The 23,905-nt window shown below is 34.6% G+C and overlaps 1 protein-coding gene across 5 annotated transcripts; it reads right to left on the bottom strand.

Annotated features, from left to right (window-relative positions):
* Positions 1 to 807: 807 nt before the first annotated feature.
* LOC101213133 (uncharacterized protein At5g08430) lies at positions 808 to 21,663 on the bottom strand. Of its 5 annotated transcripts, XM_031888843.1 has the most exons (8): positions 20,866 to 21,662; positions 20,160 to 20,327; positions 19,930 to 20,042; positions 15,842 to 15,901; positions 6,430 to 6,480; positions 3,945 to 4,015; positions 1,590 to 1,888; positions 808 to 1,319 (listed from the first exon to the last, which is right to left on the bottom strand). In XM_031888843.1, exons 1-8 carry the CDS (start codon positions 21,518 to 21,520, stop codon positions 937 to 939), a joined length of 1,800 nt encoding a protein of 599 aa, XP_031744703.1. In that variant the 5' UTR covers positions 21,521 to 21,662; the 3' UTR covers positions 808 to 936. The 5 variants fall into 5 exon arrangements, with proteins under 5 accessions (XP_031744703.1, XP_031744704.1, XP_031744705.1 ...); XM_031888844.1 differs by lacking the exon at positions 6,430 to 6,480 and having other exon boundaries at positions 20,866 to 21,663; XM_031888845.1 differs by lacking the exon at positions 15,842 to 15,901 and having other exon boundaries at positions 20,866 to 21,663.
* Between the last annotated feature and the right edge of the window lie 2,242 nt (positions 21,664 to 23,905).

The raw sequence follows: 23,905 nt of genomic DNA, 5'->3' as shown, positions 1-23,905 counted from the left end.
CACTCACGACTAGATTGTTTGATGGTCATATAGAGAGTCTAAGGGTTCATTTGAATTGAATTAAGAAAAAAATATTTTTCAATAATACATTTTCTTTTAAACACTTTTTTAAAAATAAAATATTTCTCAATAATACATTTTTATAAAACATTTTTTGAAAAAAATATTTCTCAATAATACATTTTCTTTTAAATATTTTTTTAAAAATAAAATATTTCTCAATAATACATTTTTTTTTAAACATTTGTTTAAAATTTAAACGACTAATGTTTGGTTAAACTTTTTTTATAAGTGTTTATATGTAAATTTAATTCTTAAAAATTTATCCAAAATAAAATATTTTATAAATAAATTTTTTTAAGATTATTTTAATTTACCAAACATAACCATTTTTTTCAAAATAGTTTTTTTTGACAAAATTAAACACTTTATAATCTAAATCATACGTACGCTAAATCTTAAATCTGCTAGATATATACATTAAATAATATAGGATAATTGCAAACAAATAGATACTAAACTCAAATCTCATAGAATAAAAATATATTTTACCCTTCTAAAACTCATTTTTATTAAAACCTGGATAAAAGATAGAAAGCAACTTGAAATTGAATGTTTATAGGACTTAATTTCTAAAAAACAAATTAGTCATAAAAATTAAATATTTACCAAACTGGACCTAAACGATTAATTTTACCCAATGAAATTCAATCACTTTGTTTAAGTTCTTAAAACCCAATAGAGCCTAGATCTCCTCAACATAATTATAACGACTAGCAGCAGTTCAACTCCACCAACCAGATCAAATTTGTTAGACATTAATAAAGATTATGGTAAAACGAGAAAGTTAGGGAGCTTACCTCTTCATGTAGTAATGCATCTATTTGATATAGAAATTAAGAATGTGCGGAATATATCAAAATCTAACAGTATTAGTTATGAGAAAAAGGGGGAAAGAATGTCGTTTAATAAAACAGCTTGATCTTGAGTCTGACCCGTCCTCCAGACTTTGAAATCTGAAGGAAAATAGTTAGCATCCTTCCAGTTTTTCAACGAGGCAAGACAAAAGGGCCCTTGAACGTCCCCCTGAGGATCTAAATAATACCAAATCAAGCTTTTTAGTTTGTTATTCCAATCATGCTCTTCAGCTCTTGGTGGTTCATCGTCATCGCTCAAATCTATCACTGTAGATTCTTTAATCTGCTCATTCGCTTGACAGCCTTTATCCACAGCATTTATTGGTTCTGACTCTATAAAGTAATTGTAAGTACATTCTACTGGTTGTGCGGCCTGTTCATCAAGAAAAATCTGTCTGGATTCTGCAGCAATATCATAAAAAGAATAATCAGTTCACGTGTCATATAGCTCGTGTTCTGCCAATAAACCATTTGACCTTAGGATCTCTGATGAAATTTTCTGTAACCAAAAAGCCCATTGTTGATCAGTAAAACAAACTCTGGTCTTGCAATCCATTTTTTTTAAAACAATGGGAAAGATACAAACGAAGTAACTTTAATACTATTTCGAAATTGAGAGGAACTGCAAACAGTATGTACAATACGATTTAATTAACTTAAAGACAGACACACCTGTATTTTCATTCAGGTTGAACATCAAAGCTGTAGTTGGGTTTTCTGCACCATAAGTATCAACATTTGAGTTTGAACTAAATACAGTTTCTCCTTGCTTTCTATCATCTGAAGCCTCCCTTATATCTAGCAACTTTGTTTCATCTCCTTCCTTGGTGACATTATCTGCTTGATCTGCACTGGCATGAATGCCTCCAAATTCTGTTTCATCTGCAATCACTTGTGGAATCTCACGCAATATCCGTGACTGTTCTGCAGCAGACTGAAGGAGCTGCTTTTTCTCCAGATATTGATCAAGCGTACATCAAGTTAGTTAAGGCTCATTTGTACTGTTTTAACCTTTATGCAAAATCTTACTAATATGCCAACTCCGAAAGAAAGGAAAAAAAAGCATACCAACCCTGTGATACACATAATATGCCAACTCCCAAAGGGAAAAGAAAGCTCCAAAGTCGTATTTATAAAAATTCAAAATTACAGGTTCTAAAAGTAATAAATCGTTGAACTGAACTCCTGAAGCTCATTCCATTCACCAATCACTTCTCTTAAAGATCTTTTGTATAGTATAATAATGTGGTAGGAGACATTCAGGAGATATCTTCAAGAAAGCGTTAAGATTATTTATGTAACAAATCAGGCAATGATTAACATATATGCTCAAACTTAAGGAAGGGAGGGTGGGGTTGTTATAACTTATAGAGCTCTAACATTAGTATTATAACACTACAATAGAGAAAATGAATCATTCAATTAAATGGGAGGTGGTTGTCACAAGGACCCAAGAGGATGGATGTATCATGTATCGGCATTGGAGGCCTCCAAAATAGAAATTCGGCACTGTTGGCAAAGTCGGGATGGCCTTTTTCAGTGAAGACAACATCGTTGGGTCCAAGTAATAAGGAGTGTTCATGGCAGTAGCTTGTCCAAATGGCATACAGCAGGCAAATGTACTCTAAGTGGCTTAGTCCTTGGATCGGCATTTCTAGATCTTGGATGAAAATTGAAGTTTGGCAGTCTCCAAACTCCGCAGTGGAGGCAGAATTGCCTATATGAATGCTTTCCTGGTTTATATAGGATTGCTATCAAACCAAAAGGCTCAGTTGCAGACCATTGGTATCATTCCTCTTGAACTTGGTCCATTCGTAGGCATTTGGAGGGGGAAGAGATAGCTGATTTTATGAGTTTGCTTGGCCTTGTTACAGAAAAGAAGATTTGGTCTTTAGAAGGCAGTGGAGTTTTCTCGGTTAAATCCCTAGTTAAACACTTATCATTTGCTTCCCCTTTGAACAAACAACGGGAAAACCTCTTTGGAAAACCAAAAGCCCTCACCATGTTAATTACCAGTGTCAATTATACCATTTGGTAACTTGATTTGCCCACTTTGTACTGCTGATTGGAGGAGTTTCAACATTGTTCTTTAATTGCAGTTGTAGGAGAAATCGTTGGCTGTGGCTGTTTCATTCGTTTAATTTAAATTGGGACTTTGGAAATGTCTTTCATGGGTTCTCAAAAAAAGAGTGCCAAATTGCAGTGGAGTAATACCGTGAAAGTTTCTACTGAAATTTTGTAGTTCTTTGACTGTTTTCTGTAGATCTTGTCGGCTCATTGAAGGCTTTATGTTATATTTTGTCCGGTAGTTCACAGAACTTTAGATGAATTAATTCCTGTATTTAGTTGCAGTAAATTATGTACTGGATATAATATGGTATTTGGAGATGGGGTATGAACCTAGTTGAAATAAGGAGACAATTTTGCTCTCAGTTTCCATGTTGTACTCTGAGATATTCATATAAATCTCATTTAAAAAAGAAGTCCTATTACAATGATCTTTGTTATGTTGTTTTTTTATCGTCGTCTTCCTACTCCTAGTTAGTACACTTGTATGTATATATTTATATGAATTTTGATTCTCTCGAATCTTAAGTTTTACAAACAACCATAAACTATTGATTACAGATGCATCCTCTATAGATCGTCATGAATAATAATTATCTAACCATAGCATCAACTTAAGAGTAATACTGTTAATACAGTAAATATAACACATACACTAACTACAGTGACTTGAATACAACATTGTTAGATTTGTTAGGAGTCTAACGTCCAATAAAGGAAAGTTAAAGTTCCATGATTATCTTTCCTTTGCTGTAATTTTGTATTTCATCTAATATTTTTTCCTGCTTTGTCAAAATTTTCTCCTTAATGCTATTATTCCTTGCTATCATTAAATTATTACCTGCTTTAAAGTTTCTTTAACCTTTAAATCTAGGAATGTAAATTTGAATGAAATATACGAGAAATAACATAACTCTTGAAAAATAACATCTACAATAAAAAGAAATCACAAAAGGATATTCCTTGCGCCACCCCTTTTCATTCGCTTGATCAATGAGGTTTTGCAGCAAAGAAATTTCTCTTGAAAGCCACTGGAAAAGAAACATAGCACTGAGTTGACAGACCAAGTTAATCAAAATAAAGATGTGAAAAAAGATATAGCATTCCAGTCATGAGACCACAAGAATTGCATACTCGACATCAAATTGTTCAACAAGACCAGAAAATTGTATGCCAAACGATGAATTTAGCAGCGAGGAAATTGAAATACTAAACTAGATGAGGATGGTGATTAGCATGCATGTATATATTCCAGAGTGCGTTTGATCTGATGACCTTTTAGGTGCTTAAGACCATGGAGCAAGCGTAGAAATGAGTCGTTTAAGACCTAAATTGATAGGACTAAACCACAAAACAAACCAATATCTTAACTACCGCTAGAAAAATTATAGCAACTTCTCAAGGGCAAAATAGTAAGGCTATGTCCCAAAAACACAAGAATTCAACAATAATAGTTCTAATCCTGGAACAATCTACATTGCTATATTTTAATGGCAGGAGAAGGTGGAATTGTGGAGGCTTGGGAAAACCGACCTTTTCAATTTTTCGAACGAATTTTTGATGTTTTTTGCCGCAAAAGTAAAAGTAAAAGTTTATGATAAATCTACTCCTTTAATACCATTGGAAGAGATGGCTGCGATAACTTATCATTAACGTCGTCCTCGAGAATTTGCTCGACTATTGGAGAGAGAACTTGGGGACCTTTCAACTTCCACTTTGTCGTTTGCTAAATCTGAAAAGGAAGGAATTAATTCCTCCTTGGGAACTGATGAGAGAAAAAGGTTAACAACGACGAGGGGAGAATCTGGGAGATTGACAGCCATAACTTCGGCCTCAGCATTAATACCTTTAATTTTTCTTTTTTTCTTTTTTTGAATGAGAAACAATTTCATTGATGAATAAAAAAATTTCTTTTGCAAAAGTATTGTAGTTAAAGTGTGGGTTGGGAATCGAACCTCTAGCCGTGATACTACAAGCTAGTTGATGGATGAAATTACAAAAGAAGAGGAGGAAAGAGGCCTCGGACCAAAGGAGTTACAAAATACATCTCCAACTGATCAAAAGTGTATTGAACTATGAGAATTGAAATGCTTGGACAATTAACACCAACAGATAGCAACATCGATCACACGGACTAGGAAAAAGTGTTGGGCTTTGTTGTTGAAGAGACGGATGATAGCAATATCGATCACACCAAGAGATAGCAATATCGACCACACCAAGAGATAGCAATATGATTCGTTTGAGCCAAATTAATGCCTGCAGTTTCAACACGCGACTTTGAGAAGGATGGGAAATTTGACCATTAATGCAGGGGAGAGAGAGATTGGCCTCCAAGACTTTATCTTCAGAATTAATGCCCTTTTCTTGCAGTAGGGAAACGTTTGAACGGCCCATTAATGCAGAAAACCCCCATATCCTAGAGGATTAATTCAGCTCGGGAAAAATCTAAGGAATTTGAGAAATTTTCAAACTCAAAATTCTCAAAACTGGAAAAATTCTGACCTTTGGGCTTTGCTCAACAAATCTTCAAAGGTGATAGAGAACACCGAGATTAAGATCTTGAATATTCACAGAAGCTGGAATGAATCCACACTAATTATATTTTTTCTTAATTAATGTTGAAGAATAATCAAGGCCATTGAGAGTTTGAAGAAAAATGGCCAAAAGACCTAATTGTTTGCCAAAGGCTTTAAATACTTATTTTATTCCAATAAGGTAATGGAAGGTTTTCTGTTTTTATCCAGCCAGCATAACACAAAACTTCTATTTTGGAGTGAAGTCGATTGGACCAACTCTCATCTTAAGGTCTAAATCTCAAAAGCATTCCATTTTCCAAGGAAAATATGAGACTCTAGATCTTTGGGTCCCTTGATCAAGGCCTTATCATCCATGAATGGATTAATTGACAGGGGAGTTTGAAAAAACTCTTCAAGAACCAATTTTATCTTCATCCAAGAGTAATTTGTTTTCATTCTAGTAACTACCACGATATAAGTTCACCTTGTTCTCTTTTCGAACCCAAACTGAGAATTTTTTAACACATGACTAGTAGAAGAAATCAAGGTTGATAGAATGGAAGTATCCTTCTAAACGATTTCTGCAAAGCTTTTCTTACCCAAACTTTCAACACTCAGTATAAGCTGAATAGACTCTAATAAGATAATTAAAAATAAATAAATAACAGAATTCTTCCTAAGGATTTGCATCATTTAGTACACTTTTAACATAATTTTCATGGCTGGCACAGCTAATTACTTCACAACTTTGTGTTATTACTCGTTTTCCTTTTGATGTCACTGGTCACTCAGATATATTAAAATTTAAAAGTTCACTAATAAGTAAAATTTTAAATAACAAAAACTGCTAGAGGAAACAAAATTAAAGAAAAATGCAAGGCACCCTTCTGGGCAATGATAAAATTTAAAGCTATCATCATACGTACATGCTTGGTAATATCCACATGCAAAACCTCAACTTTTCGTTGAACCTCTGCCTACCAAAATGAAAAATGAGCGCATATAAATAAGAGAAATCATCTACAGCAGGTCAGAGAGAAATAATCTACAACTGGTAAGAGAGAAATAAAGAGCATCTCCATACTAAATTTAGGAAAAATATTGGCATTCCATAATTGCAACCGCTACCAGAAGAAGATAGAAGGAAAACTTACTATTAACAGTAAACATCACTGCTATTATATCATTCACATGTTGAAAACCTTGACAAGAATGGAAGTTGTACAAAAATCATTGGTAATAAGTTCAAAACCATAGCAAAAGTTTTAAAATACTTGGAAATATCAACAACGAGTATGTCACCCACCATTTGAGAAAAGTGCATTTCTTTCATACTAAAGAAGTAAAGGTGATCAGTTGCTGATATCCTTCTCCAATAGTGAAAACCATTAGCTTTGAGACTCACTCAAATAGTCTGATCAAGACTTTGATAACTCAACTGGATTACCAAATACCCTATAGCATGAAGGAAGTTCTTTCAATCCTCCCCCTTGATAAGCTCATAATCCACTGGTATTCTTGTTTTGTTGTTTTGTGGAGCGTCTGTGATGTAGGACCTCATTAGTTTGTATCAATATTTCTCTTTCCTTGCTAAATGTTGGCTTTCTTGTATTTTCCTGTTTCCAGGTGGTTCTTTATTTCTAACCACGCCTGGTTGATGGTCCAGCCGTTAAGGAATTATTCTGGTATTTGTTGAGCCTTTTGTTCTTTTAGTTCTTAAGTTTTGGAGTTAAGTTGTTTCTTTGTGTTTGTATTTTGCATTACATTGTACTTGCTCTTGTACCGTGTCTCTTTGTCAGAATAAGTTCAGATGTGATGAGAGTGCTAAGAGGGGTGTCCAGGTGCACTTGATGATTCTTTGATCTTCAATGTACTATATTTGTTCAGGCTTGTTTCCTCTTTCAGAAAAAAAGAAGTCATTTTTTCTTTTTTTTCAACAAGAGATAACTTTTGATTGATTAAATGAAAAAAGAGACTAATGCTCAATAGATACAAAACTCCATAGGGGAAAGAAGTAATTAAAAGACAAATCATCTAAGAAACATAAATGAAATGACCCATGAGCCAAAAAAGATAATAACATAGTGAACAAAAGTCGAATTTATTAGGAAATAGAAAGGTTGGCTAGTTGAGTGGAGAGGCATTGAGGCGAAGCTGAGACAAGAATGTCTTGGCTAAAATTCTCAGATTTCTTTCCAACCATAAATCTGATAGCAAGACTTTCCCAGAATTAACCCAAAAAAGGTATGTTGAAAAACAGGAGAAAGTGCGCAGAGAAATCAAAGAGCAGTTTTTGCAGAGGAATGAAGAGAGATCAAAATGGTGTCCCTTTTGCGGTCCTTCTTCGATCCAAAAAAGAACTGTTCACTCGTCATCGCATGAAAGCACTGCCACTCACCCAACACCTCATAATTATGGCAACGATCTGTACTATGATATTGATGTGAAGGAGACTTTGAACCAACTTCCAAGGGAGATTCTTGATATGCACATTCAACGTCTGAAGCAGGCCATGAACCTTTTCCATGAAGCATCAATACCTTTCTGATAATCTTCAGGCCATGAAAACACAATTCAGGAGCCATCTCTAGGATATGTTGGCACTTGTAAAGGAGAGAGAAAAACGTGAGGAATTGGCTGCCTCTGTACCATCACACCATTCCTTAAGCATTTTTGCTTTTCATAGTTATTTTTGGATGGGTCCCTTTGCAATAACAACCTCTACATCCCTCCCTCCCATTTCAAATTCTTGATTCTCTCTTCCGAAGTCAAAATGTCAATTTATTAGGGGTATTCCAATTCTGGTGTGTTCTCCAAAAAAAAAGGTCTATTAATACATAATGACTCAGTTGATGACTCAATGGTTAACATGAGTAGTGTAGAGCTTTACACATCTGTTGAAGTCCAAGGAGATGAGCTTTTTTTTTTCTTTTCCTTTTTTTTAGGAAACCAGCCTCATTAATAAAACGAATAAAAAAAAAAACTAAGCAAAAACAATTAGGCCTAAGGATTAGGACACACCCGAGCATTTCAACTAGGTTGACATCCCTTAGTGCACTAATCATTTCTGAACAAAATAAACTCAATCTAAATCAATTCAAGGCTAAAACATAGCCCATACGAAAAGCCAACAAAATCGACGAAGTATTTTTTTTTTTTTGAAACAGAGACAAGCTTCTTTATTAACGTAAAACTCAAATTACAAGAGAAAAATAGAGAAGCCAAAAAGAGGGGGAGGGGCACCAAGGAAAATCTAAAGACCAAAAGAAAAGCCAAGTACAACAACTACAGCAGTGCGAAGCAGCCAAAAAGTAAGAAATAAAACTGAAGAAAAAACTACACAAGAAAAGAACCAAAACAGCAGATCGGCAGAACTTGGGAATGTGGAAGATGCAGAGGATCAGCAGCAGATTAATCATAAAACAGGGAGGAAGACAGCCCAGTTTAAACGATAAAACTTGAAAAGAGTAATCTTTAGATACCAGACATAAAAAGCACCAGAAAGATCCTTCTTCTAACCCACATGGTAAGCAACCCCGGAGAAAAACCTATCGATACCACAAAGAGACCAGCCAATGACCCTAGAGCTCCGAAGTGATTTATAAAAGCATTATTAAATCTTTCCATTTTAGATTCCTTCAAAGGAGGCAGTAACAAAATTGTTGTGACAGAAATACTTTCTAAATTGCTCAGCCCAGAATAATACCACAATCATTGACTATGGACACCAAGTCCTTTGAAAAATCTGAGGATTTTAGCGGGGAGGATCAATGGACATTGACTAGCGGGGCACAATCAGCTTCAAAAAGAGCGTTTAAATCCATCCCTTCAATCTCCATAACAGTCCTGTGATCAGAAGGGCACCTCAAGTCTGTTGACTCTTCTCTAGTAACACAGAAGGATGAGTCTATCTCCAAATCTGCTTCTTGGTGGAAACCACATCTGGATTACAGTTTATGATGAACTTTTTGAGTGCTGCACGTTTAGAGGAATCATTTAAGCCCCTAGTGTTCCATGAGACGATTTCATTATGGCTGAGAGAAGGATAGGGATGGCTGCAGTTCTAAATTAGGCCAAAATAATTCCACAATCCCGGGCAATTGACATAAACTCTTTAGGCAAATCTGGTGGAAAAATATTTGGGAGAGAACCCTCCTCATTAAATAAAACATTTAAGTCCGTCCCTTCAATTTCTGAATCTAATTTAGGGTCAACTTCACTAAGATCAACTGATTCTTCACTACTAACACTGAAAGGTGAGAAAATTTTGGACTGGTCTTTAGGAGTTAAATCAGCTGAGAATGGGGAGCCTTGCTGACAAGATGTCTTTGCAATGGAGGTGGAGGAATTTGAAATATTGAGACACTTTGAAGGAGAAGTGCTATTTACTGACTTGAAAAGACGCTAAGGGACCTGGATTTTAGAGTTGTAAACTTCCAAAAGATCCGATTTATTGGCAGAAACTGAATGCTTGGTGGTGTTATTCCGAAAAGAGTCCAAGGGGGGGGGGGGGGGGGGGGGGGTTTAAGGTCGCAAACCCCATTTAATTCAGATTTTTGCAGGGCAGTCCATACATGGTTGAAGAAGGTTTGCTTACAGATATAGTGCTTAAGAATTTTGGAATATGAAAGGACTTGCTGCCTTTGGCACACTTGGAACGGTTGAAAACACCCACTTCTCATGATAGTTAGCCCCCTGTGACGGGAAGGGAGAATCAGAATCTAAAGTGTTTTGTAACGTTTTTTGCTGAGTTGACCTCCAAAATGCTTGGGCAAAATTCGTTATAACTCAAAGATTTATTGAAGTGGGGCCCCCTTTTCCTTTATTTCTTTCATTTAAAGATTCAAATGAGGACTCGAAAATTAGAAACGATTGTACGACTTGGGTTCAGCAAAATTGAATATTAAAGACAGGATCATTAGAAGTGGACCCCACTACCTTTTTGCAACTGTTGTACGACTTGGGTTCAGCAAAACTAGAAAAAGGGGCCTGTTCAGTTGTAACCTGATTGTCTTCAGCAAAATACTTTCTTTCATACATTCAATTCGTCTTCAACCTGATTGTCGGCCACTGTCTTCATCTTTCGCGCCGGTGGAATGGTCGGAAAATTCTTCAGAATTTCAAAAGGATTTCTGCTTCTAGGGAGAGTTGCAAACACTGATTTTGGGATATTCTAGACTAATGGATAGGAGGGATCAAAGTCTTCATCAATCATAACTTCTCCGATCCTCAAACAATCAAGAGTTATTAAAATCACTTGTAAGTTAGGGGCTTTGAGGGGAATATTAGGGTTTAGGAATTCAAAATCTCCAAAACAAAGATATGTATTTCCCCTTAGAGATTTCAATCCTGGACGGCACAAAACCACAAAAATTCATCTTAACTTGAATTTGAGCTTCACTAAACATTAATTAAATTCAGAGTTTCGGAGGCTATATCTAAGAGACCTCCAAAATGATCCCCAATGACCTCAAAGGTACTTCTACACCAATAATCCAAGGGAAGGTTTTTAATTTTGAGCCAATCGCCATAGCCTTTTTGAACAAGTGGCCGACTGTGTTGAAAGTTACTCCATCTTTCGAATTTGAGATGAAAATTCCCCGAGCTTGTCATTTTCCTTCGTCATGGATGAGATCTAAAATTCACCCTTGGTCAATGCTAATGAGGGCATTCTCATCATATAAAGGATTTATAACAATTTTTTATTGGAAAAGAACTTCCAACCTCGTACGAATCAATTTTCATTTTCAGTCATCTGAGGCAAATAACTTTGTTATAATCCATAAATTTTCGAAATTGAACTTCACAACATCATGATTCTTAATCAGCCAATGCAGCATTTGTTTTGAAGGGGGAAGATGGACTAACTTTTGAATCTTCCTTTTTCGATTAGGAGTCTGGTCAGATACCTTAAATTTAGATCTTGACACAGGAGAACCGGAAAGACTTGATTTTGCCATTTCAACATAACTTAGTTTCCTATTCAAATTCAGAGGATGAATCTTGAGGGAATTATCAGAAAACCATCTAGCATAATCCAGATTTTCGACATAGAGCAAAACAACTTCCAACCTTGCTTCTCACTACCTAAGCACACCCTGATATTGAAGATACCCCCTGAATATGGCCAGTGATCACAGCTCAGTATCCAACCCAACTTAGCATGAAACTTTGAAATTCTCAATCCGCCTCTGTCGATATCCCCATGTTTCCTAAAATGTCTATCTACCGGAAAACTATTAAGATCAGTTAACGTTGACCAGATCCATCTAAGTTAGCAAACAGATAGAGAGATGCTTCTGCCGGCTTCTACATCTTCAATAAATCAACGATCTCTTTCTTGCCAAATTCTCCATGGTGATCTCTGAGACTTAACAGAGAGGACTGCTGAAAAACCTGGCTGCCGGAGAGGGGCGATCAGAGGGAGTGGGATGGAAAGAGGAGAGAGGCGAGAAGGGAGAGAGAAAACTTACCTTTTGGGTTGTTCTCTTGGTTTTAAGAGAAAAGTATTACAACATAACCCTTCACAAAACTGTGAACAAGATGATTAAACAAATACAATATAGACTCAATAAAAACTGGAAATAGACTAAGCATCATTTTGGTTAGTTTGTTTTTTTGGGCTTCCATCTTCAGATTTTGGTGGGGCATGTTTATGAGGTTTGATGTGTGTTTACAATTGGGATCCAGATCATGATTTTCAAGGAACATTTTTTGGAGCTATGGTTTGCATATTTGGATTCTTCAAAATCATTTTCTTTTTAAAGCTCTTGGTGGTATTTCCTCCCATGGATAACTGCAGCTCAAAGCATTGTGAATTTCTTGCTTTTCAAGGAGAGTGAACTTTATTATTGGGTTTTCATCTTGCAGAGCATAATTGCTCAGATTCTTTTAAAATCACTCTCGGCTTCAATTTGACATATTCGTTTGGCTGTTATTGAAGACCCTCCACATATTTTCTTTAAATGTTGGTTCTCAATAAAATTTTGGAGGAGGATTTTCTCCTTTTCTATTCTTAGTTGGGCTTTAGTTATTGTTTTCAGGTCCAATGTTATCCAGATTTTTTTCTATAAGAAACAATTTCATTGATTGAATGAAATATCCAGTTTGGAATGAGAAATGAAAAGCTGACTTAATAGCCAGTAAATCAGTACACCGAGAAAAAGCAGAATGGATACAGATGTCGATGATGTCCTTTGTCACTTTATAATTTCCCTGGAAGATTCTTGAGTCCCTTTCACCCAGATCTTACACAAAACACACTGATGATGCTTAACCATAAACACCCCTTTGACTCTTTGAAAGGGTGGTGACTACACAGAAATCAAACCCAACTTTGCATATCATGATGGAGAACAATCAACCAACTAAAAGCCTCCAAAATCCCGAACCATCTCTCTAGTGAAGGGACAGTCAAAGAAAACATGCTGTACAGTTCCATTGTTTTTCTGGCAGAGGCAGCACCATGATGGAGAGAGTCTTTTTTTTTTTTGAAAAGGAAACAAGTCTCTTTATTGATATGTAAAACGAGACACAAACTTAACGTACAAGAGGATTATACAAGATGGAGAGAGGTCGATCCAAGGGAAAAGTTTTTGAAGTCTATCCATTGTATTGAGACAAGAGTGGGTCACTTCCCAAAGGAGGAATTTCACTCTTTTGACTTTTCGGACAGGGCCATCTCCAAATAGCCTTGATTAAATTATCCATATGATGTGTCATAATGGTGGTGAGATGAGTGTATAAGGATTTGGTAGAGAAACCTTTAGGCTCAAGCTTCCAAAACCATACATCTTCATGGTCAGTAAGGAGCAGATTAGGGATGACATGGGTGAATACAGCCCATTCATCAATTTCATCATCCTTTAACAGTCTTCTAAATTTCATCCTCCTAATGCCAGAACTCCAGACATCCTTCACAGATGCATTCTTAGTGTCAGTCAATTGAAGAGTTTAGGAATGACTGTTTTGAGGGGGGAAATTGCCAAATCAAATTTCATGCCAGAAGGATGTAGACCAAATTTATAGCGAATATTCTCATAAACAGGGTCTTTTTGCTGCAGAATGTATTTCCAAATGCTTCTAGATGTTGATGGTTTTCCAGTAATGCCTTAAGGTAAAAATGTTGAGAGCCATAACTGGCCTTTATCAATTTTACACCGAAGAGAGTCCTTTTCAAGATGAAAGGGCCGAAGCCATTTGGCAAGGAGGGCTTCTTTGTGCTGATTGACGTCAATAATTCCCAATCCGCCACCTTCTAAGGGTTTCTTGAGGCAGTCCCATCTCTAAAGGTGAGTTATGATTGTATCCCTGGTCAGACCATAAGAAGTTCCTGAACAAGCATTTGATGCCATCGGTAATTTCTGAAGAGGCACAGAAGAGGGATAGATAATAATGGGCTGATTGGATAGAGAGGTATTTAGAAGAGTCAAACGGCCACCTTTGGAGAGAAAACTGTGCTGTCATATGCTCAATCTTTTATCAATCTTCGTCATAATAGGCTGCCAAAAAGAAGGAGAGGATGGTTTTCCATACATGGGAAGACCCAAGTACGTAGTTTGCAACTGATCCACTTTGTATTCAAACTTTGCAGCAATAGACTCATCGCAATTAGCAGCCAATAACTCTGATTGTTCCTATTAATATTCAGTCCAGACGATTCTTCAAGAAGGCGAATCAGATTGACAAGATTTTCTACCTTCCTCTCATTGTTGGTGGGGAAAAGAAGAGTGTCGTCAGCAAAGAGAAGGTGGTTGATGATGTTGAGGGATGATCTAGGCACTTGGTAGCCAAAAATGAAACTCATGAGGGTTTTCGAAGGGTTCCATAGAGGAGAGAGGGCCTTTAATTTTTCTCTCATTTAAAACCAAAGGAAATGCTGCCGGCTGGTTCCTCAGCAATAGAAACTTCATTTATAGCTTCTTGACTCTTCCCATTCCCTTTGTCCAAATCACATCTTATTTCATCTAAATGCACCTTTTGAGCGGGAAAAGAGAAGCATATGTGGCTGAAGTCTGGAATGAGGTTAATCCTTCAAGAGTTTTTGAATTTTAGACTGATCAATGGATTGGTGAAAGTCTGAATATCTTTTGTCATTGCTGTCACCAAAGAAGCATCAGTTGCTGAATTCTGGAATGAGGTTAATGCTTCTTGGGTTTCGAATTTTAGAAGAAACCTCAAAGATGAGAAAATATCTGAATGGGCCTCCCTCACGTATTGAAAAAATAATTATAAACCTCGGTTCATCCCGGGAGAAGTTGTACCAAGAAAGCTTGAAAACTTGATGATCTTCGGTTCATCCCGTGCAAAATTGTGCCGAGAAAGCCTAAAAAGTTGATAATTTTGGACTTCATACAATTTTATCGGGATGAACCGAGATCAACCAAATCTTCTACCAACTGCTAACTCTTGTCAAATTTTCTATTATAATCTTGCCAAGTTTTATATAAAATTTGTTGTAAATAAGATTTCTATTATAATCCTGTCAACTTAATTATGGAACACATAAATCAAAATAAAAGATTTGAGAAATTGTATAAACAAATGATTTAAGATTTGGAGAAAATTAGTTCAGATTTGGTAAAAGATTGGGAAGATTATAGAAGAAGAATTAGTTGTATTCAAATTTGAAATTTTGGCATAAATCTCAGTTTTAAATTTTCTCCATATAAAAAAATCATGTTAAGATTTGAGAAATTTTGAAAAGTTGTTACAATCTCGGTAGATCTTGATCTAATATCTAGCGAGATGCACCGGAAAAACTCAAAACAATCGGTAAATTGAAAATTTTTAATATTTTAGGGAAATCTAGGTAGTCGATCTCATCCAAGATGGATCGAGAAAATAAGTTTAAACGAATTTTCAAAAAGAGTGCTAGTTACGAGGTAAAACCTATTTTGTTTTAAAAGGATAAGAGTCTCACTATTATTAATATTGAAAAATAATGAGACAGAGTTCAAAGTACATGAGGGATATACAAAGAGCAACCGGGGGAGGGAGGATCAACAGGCGCACCCGGGCATCTCAACTAGGTTGACATCCCCTTAGCCCTCATCACATCCAAAAAACAACATACGAGACAAAACCTATTAAACACCGTTTCTGACAATTTCCCCTTTTTTCGTTTGCTTCTGTTTTAGTTTGTTTTAGCAAGCTTGACCGTTTTTATCTATCTGTATCTTCTGTTTATTAATGATACTATTGTTTCCTTCTCCAAAAAAGAAAAACAAAAGAAGGTGGGGGGAATTGCAATTATCATATTGAAATTTGCAATAAAGAACTAACTTTGACAATTATGATAAACAAGAGGACCATCTGACCAACAAAAGAAAAACTTACGATAGTTAATCTCTTGACCAAGCCGTTTTTTATTCTCAGATCCAGATCTTTGCATTCCTCCTGCAACATTGCAAGGGCAATAAAACTTCCAGTAATAATCATAATATGATAACTCCCATCCAACAGATACAAGTATCAAGTAGATACCCATGCCCTATGCGAAATATTGCAATTCAACATAAAGGGTACATTTTGTCTTGTAGGAGAAAAAAAGCTCTAAAAATAAATAAGTTCAGAAATTTTTTCTTAGTGACAATCTTGATAGAAGTAAAATGTTTTTCTTATTGATAATCTGGGTGGTGAAGATTTAATAAATGGTAGATGGATGGTGATACTCTCCCTCGTTCAATAAAGAAAATCTAGAATTAATGCGAAGTGGCAACAACCTTTTTTCTTTTTTTGAAAAGGAAACAATAATTTATTAATAATCAGGCAGGTATAAAAGATGTAAAAGAACCCCTAAAAATCTAGAATTATTACATCAATGTATGAGAGAACCGCTAATTCTCATTGAAGATCATTTCATGGATTTCTACTAAAAGAGTAACAAAGGGCTGATTCTTTGTTTCAAAGGAATGTGTTGATTTGTTTGAAGACTTGGGAGTGGTAAGTCAGTCAAGCATTGGAAGCACTTGGCAAAATAGATCTCCAGGCCTGCAAGAAGTGCAAAGGTTTTGTTCACATATTCAAGCATTGGAGCTTTTTGAGAAAAAGGTGCAAAAGTTTCAACGTGCCTTAAGTAAGATTTTAAGGTGGCTCTGTTACAAAGTTGGCAAATTTCAAGAATGGATGTTTCGGGTTTTGGTTTTCCTCTCTTATAGTTCTTGGTGGCTTTCAATCAATTGGATTGGTCGCTTTTTAAGGCCTCGTTTTTCTCCATTTGATCTAGTTGATCTTACGGCTTTGGATTTATGGTTGGTTGTTTTTATTATCAGATGGCCGAAGTTGCAGTTTATTGGTTGTCCTCATCACATGGTGCTTCTTCAAAGCTTCAGTTGCAGTGGTGTTTATAGTGTCGTTCAAAGAGCCATTTTGTTCCATTTTGGGTTGTTTATGTTTGTATTTGCATTATTTTTCTGGACAAAGCCATCAATGGGCTTGATTTGGTTGTAATTGCTTTATTTGCTTTTTGTTTCATTTGAGCATTAGTCTCTTTTCATTTCATCAATGAGAATCCTTGTTTCCGTTTAGAAAAACCCTACAAAGAGTATACATAAGAAAAGAGAAAGCTTTATTGAGAGTGAGAGAGAGAGCAAAGGAAAATGTCTGAGATAGGTGAAATGTCTCCCGCAGTTCTCATATCCAATTGCTCTTCATTTGCCCCTCTTTTCTTTTCCTTTTGCGCATGATACTACCTCTGTGAATTGTACTCAAGGTTGGCCTTCCACCTTTTCTTGAATATCTTACCTTGGTCCAAAGGTTGAGTTGGTCGCCCAGGCAGTTGAATTCTTCATTATGATCTCCCAATGTTCTTTACCCTTGCTTGCAGTGATGGTAAAGATTGAAAAGGATACGTACAACACAAATCTAATTCAGGGGAACCCCTAATTTTTTAAATTGGAAACAAACTTTCTCCATTGAATTAATCATTAACGCAATGAGACTACTGCCAAAGTACAAAACTTAGAACAAAAGTAAAATAACATGAAAAAGCAAATTAGAGGGAACCCTTCAAATTCCAAGAAGAAAAAGAATAAACCAAAGATTTTGCAAGAATGGACTATTACTGATCAAAGATGTCCAAAAAAAAAATACAACAATTGGCACATGCAAGAAAATCAATTTTACTTCCAAAAGCAATGCTGGAATTCTGACTTGAGTGATTCAAAAGAAGAATTCCAACACACTAATTTTGCCCCTGCCTTATTTTCACAATGAACCTATTATTATCCATATTGAAAATTTGATTCTAATGATTATAGTGGCTTTGATGGTGTTTCTAATGCAGTTTGGGATGGAATAAGAATTTGATAATATCGAAAATGGCTCAACGGTCCAATCAAACCCATTTTTCGAGAAAACAACGTAAAGATTGGGAGTTAGATGAATTAATGAATCATCATGAATGGATCCTTACAACCTAAGAAGAACGTTCAAGGCTCGAAATTACTCTTTTCGTTATGAAACATGATGAAGAAGGGTTGATTCAAGAGAATCAATGGATGAGTCCTATATTCACTATGCTTTATCTCTTTGTTATGCTTTATCTCTTTGTTATCATTTAACTATTTAATAAAGAGATCAGTATCCTTTTCAAAAAAAAACCCAACAAAATGACTACATTGATCCTGTAGCACTGGAGTAAACAAAGAAAACAAAAAAAGAAATCCAACAATCATTGGGGAAAGCGACTCAACATATCTATCAATTATCAAGTCATTAGCAAGAGTTCAGGAATGGATTGATTTCATATACTGAAGTAAAAACAAGTGAATCACAATTGGAAAATTTTCAAATGGAAAATTTTGAAGATAAAATTGAACAAAACAAGAATTTGAAGATGTTGATTCGGAAGCAGTCTCAAGTGAAAAAGAAAAATCCAACGAAAAATATTGAAAAGAGGTATCAAACATCAACACACTAGATGTCGAGGCAGAAATAAAAAATTAGAGCAAGAAAAACACACCAACTGGGTTGGAAATTGATTACCAGTGTCGAAGAACTTGAAGCAAATGATAAGAATAAATTGATTCTTGAAGGGATCTCTTTAGAAGCTAATTCTTTTGTGATTGGTCCGATTATGGTTTTGAATGAGCTTGATTGAAACTTCTTTTTTGGGCTTAGGGTTGATGGAGATGTTCCTTTTGGTAGCATATCAATGTTGGATTGTTTGTCTCAAATTCATCTCTTTGATCATAATATTTTTGTTTCAGATGTAGGAGGTTGGTTTGGTCATAGTCCATTGAACAAGTTTATTTCATTCCTTGTTTGCTTCATAATTTTTTTCTTTTTAAAAGTCAAGGACGGGTTTTCTTTTTGGAGGGATAGAATGATATAAGAAGTTTAGGGGTTAAATGGGTAATTGAGTATTATTCTAAGTTAATCTCCTTTTCACCCGACTTGTAATAAAATTCTATTAATAGGAGTAATCCCCTCTGGTATGAAACAATTATTATCATTCTAATAAAAGATCTACAATTTTGATTCTTGGGGGACTACTTAGGCTACCTTAGTTTTCGTTTAAGAGCTACAACACTCTCGGTCAGGTCTTGATAGCTCTCTTCCTGCAATCTTGTCTTTGGAGTTGATCCCACCAAGCATACTCCCCCAAATGATACTAACTTGACCTTCTTTTCTTTAGGAGTATCAATATAATGGAAAAGAAAAGAGAAAGAGAGAGATAGAGAGTGAAAGAGAGAAACTCCTATTCTTGATCCAATTGAGCAGATCTTCAACATTCAAATTTCCATAAAAGCTCAGCAAATCGATTTTCATCTAGTATTCATTTGTGTTCCAATTTTGAAAGTGATAGGGTACAAAATCTGCTTTCCTGCAGATCACTTGATTTTCTAAAGCTGGTAATCAACGATTATGCAAAATCTTCTTCTCCACTGAAAGAATCGAATTCTTGATTTATCGCCCTTCTTTGATCTTATCTTGGTAGAAGGAGTTGATTAATGATCTCTTAATTGTGGTTTCCCCAACAGTTCGATCCACTCTAGCTAGGCTGCCATGGAAATCATTAAACGTTCCATATCTCCAAAGTTCTTCAATCGGCAACAGCAAGCCTTGCATTGAACTTTTTGGGGATCCCATTCTCTAGAACTGTCAGTTTGCAAGGTCTATTTGCAATTGCTTCTTTGAGGTGTTTGATCTTGTGTTAGCTCATGCTCGTCAAAGGGATATATGTGTGACAATCGGGGAGTTCCTCCTCCATCCATCTTTTAAACAGAGAGATCGTTCTTTGTGTTGGGATGTGTACTTTGATGTGGCCGTGGGATCTTTGGTGACAGGAACAACAAAGAGTTTAGAGGTGTTGAGCAAGACCCTAGTAAGGAAGGGGTCCAACAAGAACAATGTTGCCTAGAGGGAGAAAAAAGTATATTGATCTATAATAATAATAATAATAATAATAAAGGAGAAATTACCTCAGAAAAATTTTCATCTGAAAGCATTGAAATGCTGACGTCTTTCATCACATTGGAAACATGAAGAAGGAATCCTGGACCCAAATCACCAGATATAGAAATTTTCTTCAACCCTAAAGTATATCAAAAAATAAGATCATTGAATTGATTATCTGATATGACATATGGTTGGATGGGAAGCATAAAACAATTTGTAGAGATAGACGAAACAGAAGGCGTGGAGGAGGAACCTTGAAAGAAGAAAAAGAAGAAACTTAAGCAATACACTTCAAGGATGGCTTCAAGAGCCAAGAGGCTGACTGTCGTTTCATTAATTGAACTTCTCCAATGGTAGATACTATTCCAAGCACGATTTAAACTTGAAAAATGACTCTGGGTCATTAAAACAACAATGGAAACTAAAGAGAAAAAAAAGTACATCCAAATAAGAAGTGTAACAGAGAGAGAGGAGAGACACTGAGTACGAGAGAAATATCAGAATAATATTCCCCATCTGTAATCGTACTAATCTCATATATAGAGCTACCGTTTGAATAACCGATGCACTAAGACAACTAAGGGAAAACCAATTACAATTAATCCGTTGAATAAAGGGGCTGTCTTCAAAGTATCTGTAATCAAATTTGCCAACTTGAAGTAGACCATCTGCTAGACATCTCATTTCAAATTCTTGAGTTCTCTTTACTTTCTTCTGTTCTAATTCTACCATAACAACTAACCAAGCGAAGTTTTGGAAGCATTCATAGTAGGACCGATTTAACTTTAGTAACATTATTTTAAATTTTTTCATGACAACAATTTAAAGTTATCTCCAAGAAGTATGTAAATAAAACGAAGACAATTCAGATTACATCAAAGTTTATATCTGTAGAGATAAATAAATTAAACAAGGAAGCGTTTTTCCTCTTCGTGAATAAAAAAAGATGGTTTACTTACCTATAACTTGAACGAGCTGATGAGTATTTTTCTGAAGATAGTCATGAGGATCAGATTTAATCCTGACAAAGCTACCAATCAACTTGCTCTCAAAGGTTTCATGATCTTTAAGCAGATCCTCTACTAAACTCTTTCTTAAGTAGACAAGGTTAATATTTCCAGGAACCACGGCAGCAAAAGAGCTGTTGGGATTCACATGCACTCTCGTCTTCTGACTAAGCTTTCTTCCTGGGGTTATACCATTGTCCCGTTTGAGGACACTGAAAAGATTTTCCGTCTCATCGGAGCTGTAAGAAAAATCATCATCTGACTCGTGTTGATTCTCGGCAAAGTGTGGTTCTAGCATATCATGGATTTTAATACGGCCAATTGTTTTCCTTCCGAAAATGGAATGGAGCCTATCATCGCAAAGGATTCGTTTCTTCTTAGAGGGATGAAGAAGATTGTTAATATTGACATATTCATTTATAATGGAGGTAACGTCATGTCGAGAAATCTTCTCTTTGATATCCTTACCAACTGATTCAAGAAATTCAATAAGTGGTCTTGAGCCCCAACCAACGAATTCATATCTCTTGGATCTAATTTTCCTTTTCATTCTTACAGGAGTACATACCTGTTGTCCACTACTTTCGATCCACTCAAAAGAATCCATTCTTCATCCTCTAGACATTCGATAGCTTCGTCGTTCTACAAAGAAGTGAATCCCCGCCCAAAGGACAGCGAATCTTTGAAGCTTCAAGAATGGAATCAACCACCGCTTCTGTTCTGACGAAGGTGTCGAGGCGGATTCACTCTAACTTTCTGTTCGAACTTGTTAAATTACTTTTTCACCCTTTCTACCTTATTAAATTAAGAAAAATTAACTTTTTAGTTCGTCATTTACTATTACATGCGTTTCTCTCCGAACTTTAGGTTATTACCATTGTAATCATCATCGATCAATTATCAATCACCACTCTAATGACTCTATCCACGAACTTCTATCAACTGATTTTGATGATTGTCGTCAACCAACCTCTAGATGTCACCAATCACCTTCGTATTTTTATTTTAAGAAGCAATTAGCATAGACGTTCAAATTAAAATGTATTTTTTAAATACATTTTTTCACATTTTTTATTGTTTAAAATGATCGTTTCTTTCATCTTAGGAGATAGTGCATTATACAAAGAGTTGAAAAAAAAATTGTGTAAAATAATAGCTTATTAGTTTAGGTTACACGTAGAAATCTCTAATTTAGTTTAATAATATTTTGATTGAAACTTAAAATTAACTTTATATTAATTGATAAAACATGTAGCTTTTACTATTTTTCAAAAAAGAATAGTTCATGTACATAATTATTTGGATGGTAAAGAATAATAGTATAAAAAAATGTATACACCATCTAAAATAACTACATTTAATTTGCCTATTCTTATAATTCATACTACGTTAATATGCATTTGATATACATTTTATTATAACACAAACTAAAATAATCAATACCAAACATAGACTATTATAAACTAGACTATAATAGTATGCATCACATACATAAACTATTACAAACTAGACTATATTAATCTACACTCCAAAGACATTATAATTCATACGTTGTTATAACTCATATAATGTAATAATCTATTTCCAAATGTTCGTTTAAGTTTTTGGAGAATGAATTTAATTGGTTCTTCAACATTAACGAATTAAAGCACAAAAATCTAACTAGATCAAAAAGGTTGTCCACATAGGTGCTAAAATGATACAGGTAGAATTTTTTAATAAAATAAAAGGAAATATAATTTGACGAAATTGTCCTCAACTTAAAATATTATTATATTATTTTTATATTTATATCTTAATAAAATTTGAAATACAATTGTCTTACTCAACAAGTTTTGTAGCAACGGAAAATTGTAAAAAATAACACAGTTAAGTTTTCATCTTAAAAAACTAGGATCTCCTCTTGAAAACTCGTTACAATAGTTATTTTAAGTACATCTTGTCTGAGATTGATCATCGAGATTTACTGAAAATTTAATTTTTTTTAAATGTTATCCATTTGCTCAACTCTGTTGTTGAAATCTTGACTAGTATTCCCAAAATTCTATAATTATTGAAAATTTTATATAATTATTTCAAATCATGGAGCAATAGCTAATTCTTTAAATCTTCGTAAATTTACCGATCTTTATCAAATTTTTATAGTTTTTTTTAAATATTTATCCTAATTTTTAAATGTTTTTCAAAATTCTAAATCCCAAATTACGAAACTTTTCCATATCCAAATCCAGTCACACCATTGCTACAAATGACATTCAAGTCATCACGATTTTTTATTTGAAAAAAGAATCCGGTGAATATAGGTGTTAATCTCAAGAAATAACACCAAGATTCTATATATTTGGGCTTTCTTAGTGAAATCTCGTGCATATTTAATATCAAAATTCGATATGTTCGAACTTTTTCGGTAAAATCTGAGAAAATTAACACCAAGATTACTTTTTACATATTTCAAATTTATCCACTTTTTTTTTGCAAAATTAAATGTTGAAATTTTTTTGAAAATCTATTTTGATAATTGAAAAACTCATTTGAAAATTTGAAAATTCATATAATTTTTTTGAAAACATAAATTTGATAAAGATTTTAAAAATTAGGTTATAATTTATTATTGGATTGAGTAAAGATAAGATAATTGAATTTTAAGAAATTTTAAAAAGTAATAATATCGTGAGATGTATGGAGAAAGTCCAAACAATTTATAAAGTTAAAAATCATTCAAAATAGCATTTAAAATGTATTTTAAAGACTTATTATCAACAAAAATAAGTTTTTTTTTTTTAAAAAAAAACATTTTTATTAAGACAATCCACCCTAAATATTTATAACTTCAATATTCATTTTTCCATTTTTGGATTTTCAATTCTAAATTTTTATAATACCTTAATTATTTTACCACCTGTCAATGCCAATTTTGGATGTGTTTGTTTAACGAATCTATAATTGTTATTGAAAAAAAAATTAAAAAATATATAATTACAGAACATGTTTA

Source organism: Cucumis sativus, chromosome 7 (genome assembly GCF_000004075.3).
Source record: "Cucumis sativus cultivar 9930 chromosome 7, Cucumber_9930_V3, whole genome shotgun sequence".
Taxonomy (NCBI): domain Eukaryota; kingdom Viridiplantae; phylum Streptophyta; class Magnoliopsida; order Cucurbitales; family Cucurbitaceae; genus Cucumis; species Cucumis sativus.
This window is presented reverse-complemented; position numbering and strand designations above follow the sequence as displayed.

Excerpts from the sequence above, each read along its gene's own strand:
- LOC101213133 (XM_031888843.1), bottom strand. The coding sequence starts at position 21,520 with ATGGATTCTTTTGAGTGGATCGAAAGTAGTGGACAACAGGTATGTACT. Across the intron at positions 20,043-20,159 it reads CTTCTTTTTCTTCTTTCAAG|GGTTGAAGAAAATTTCTATA; the intron begins GTTCCTCCTCCA and ends GATATACTTTAG. Across the intron at positions 15,902-19,929 it reads CAGATGAAAATTTTTCTGAG|GAGGAATGCAAAGATCTGGA; the intron begins GTAATTTCTCCT and ends GCAATGTTGCAG.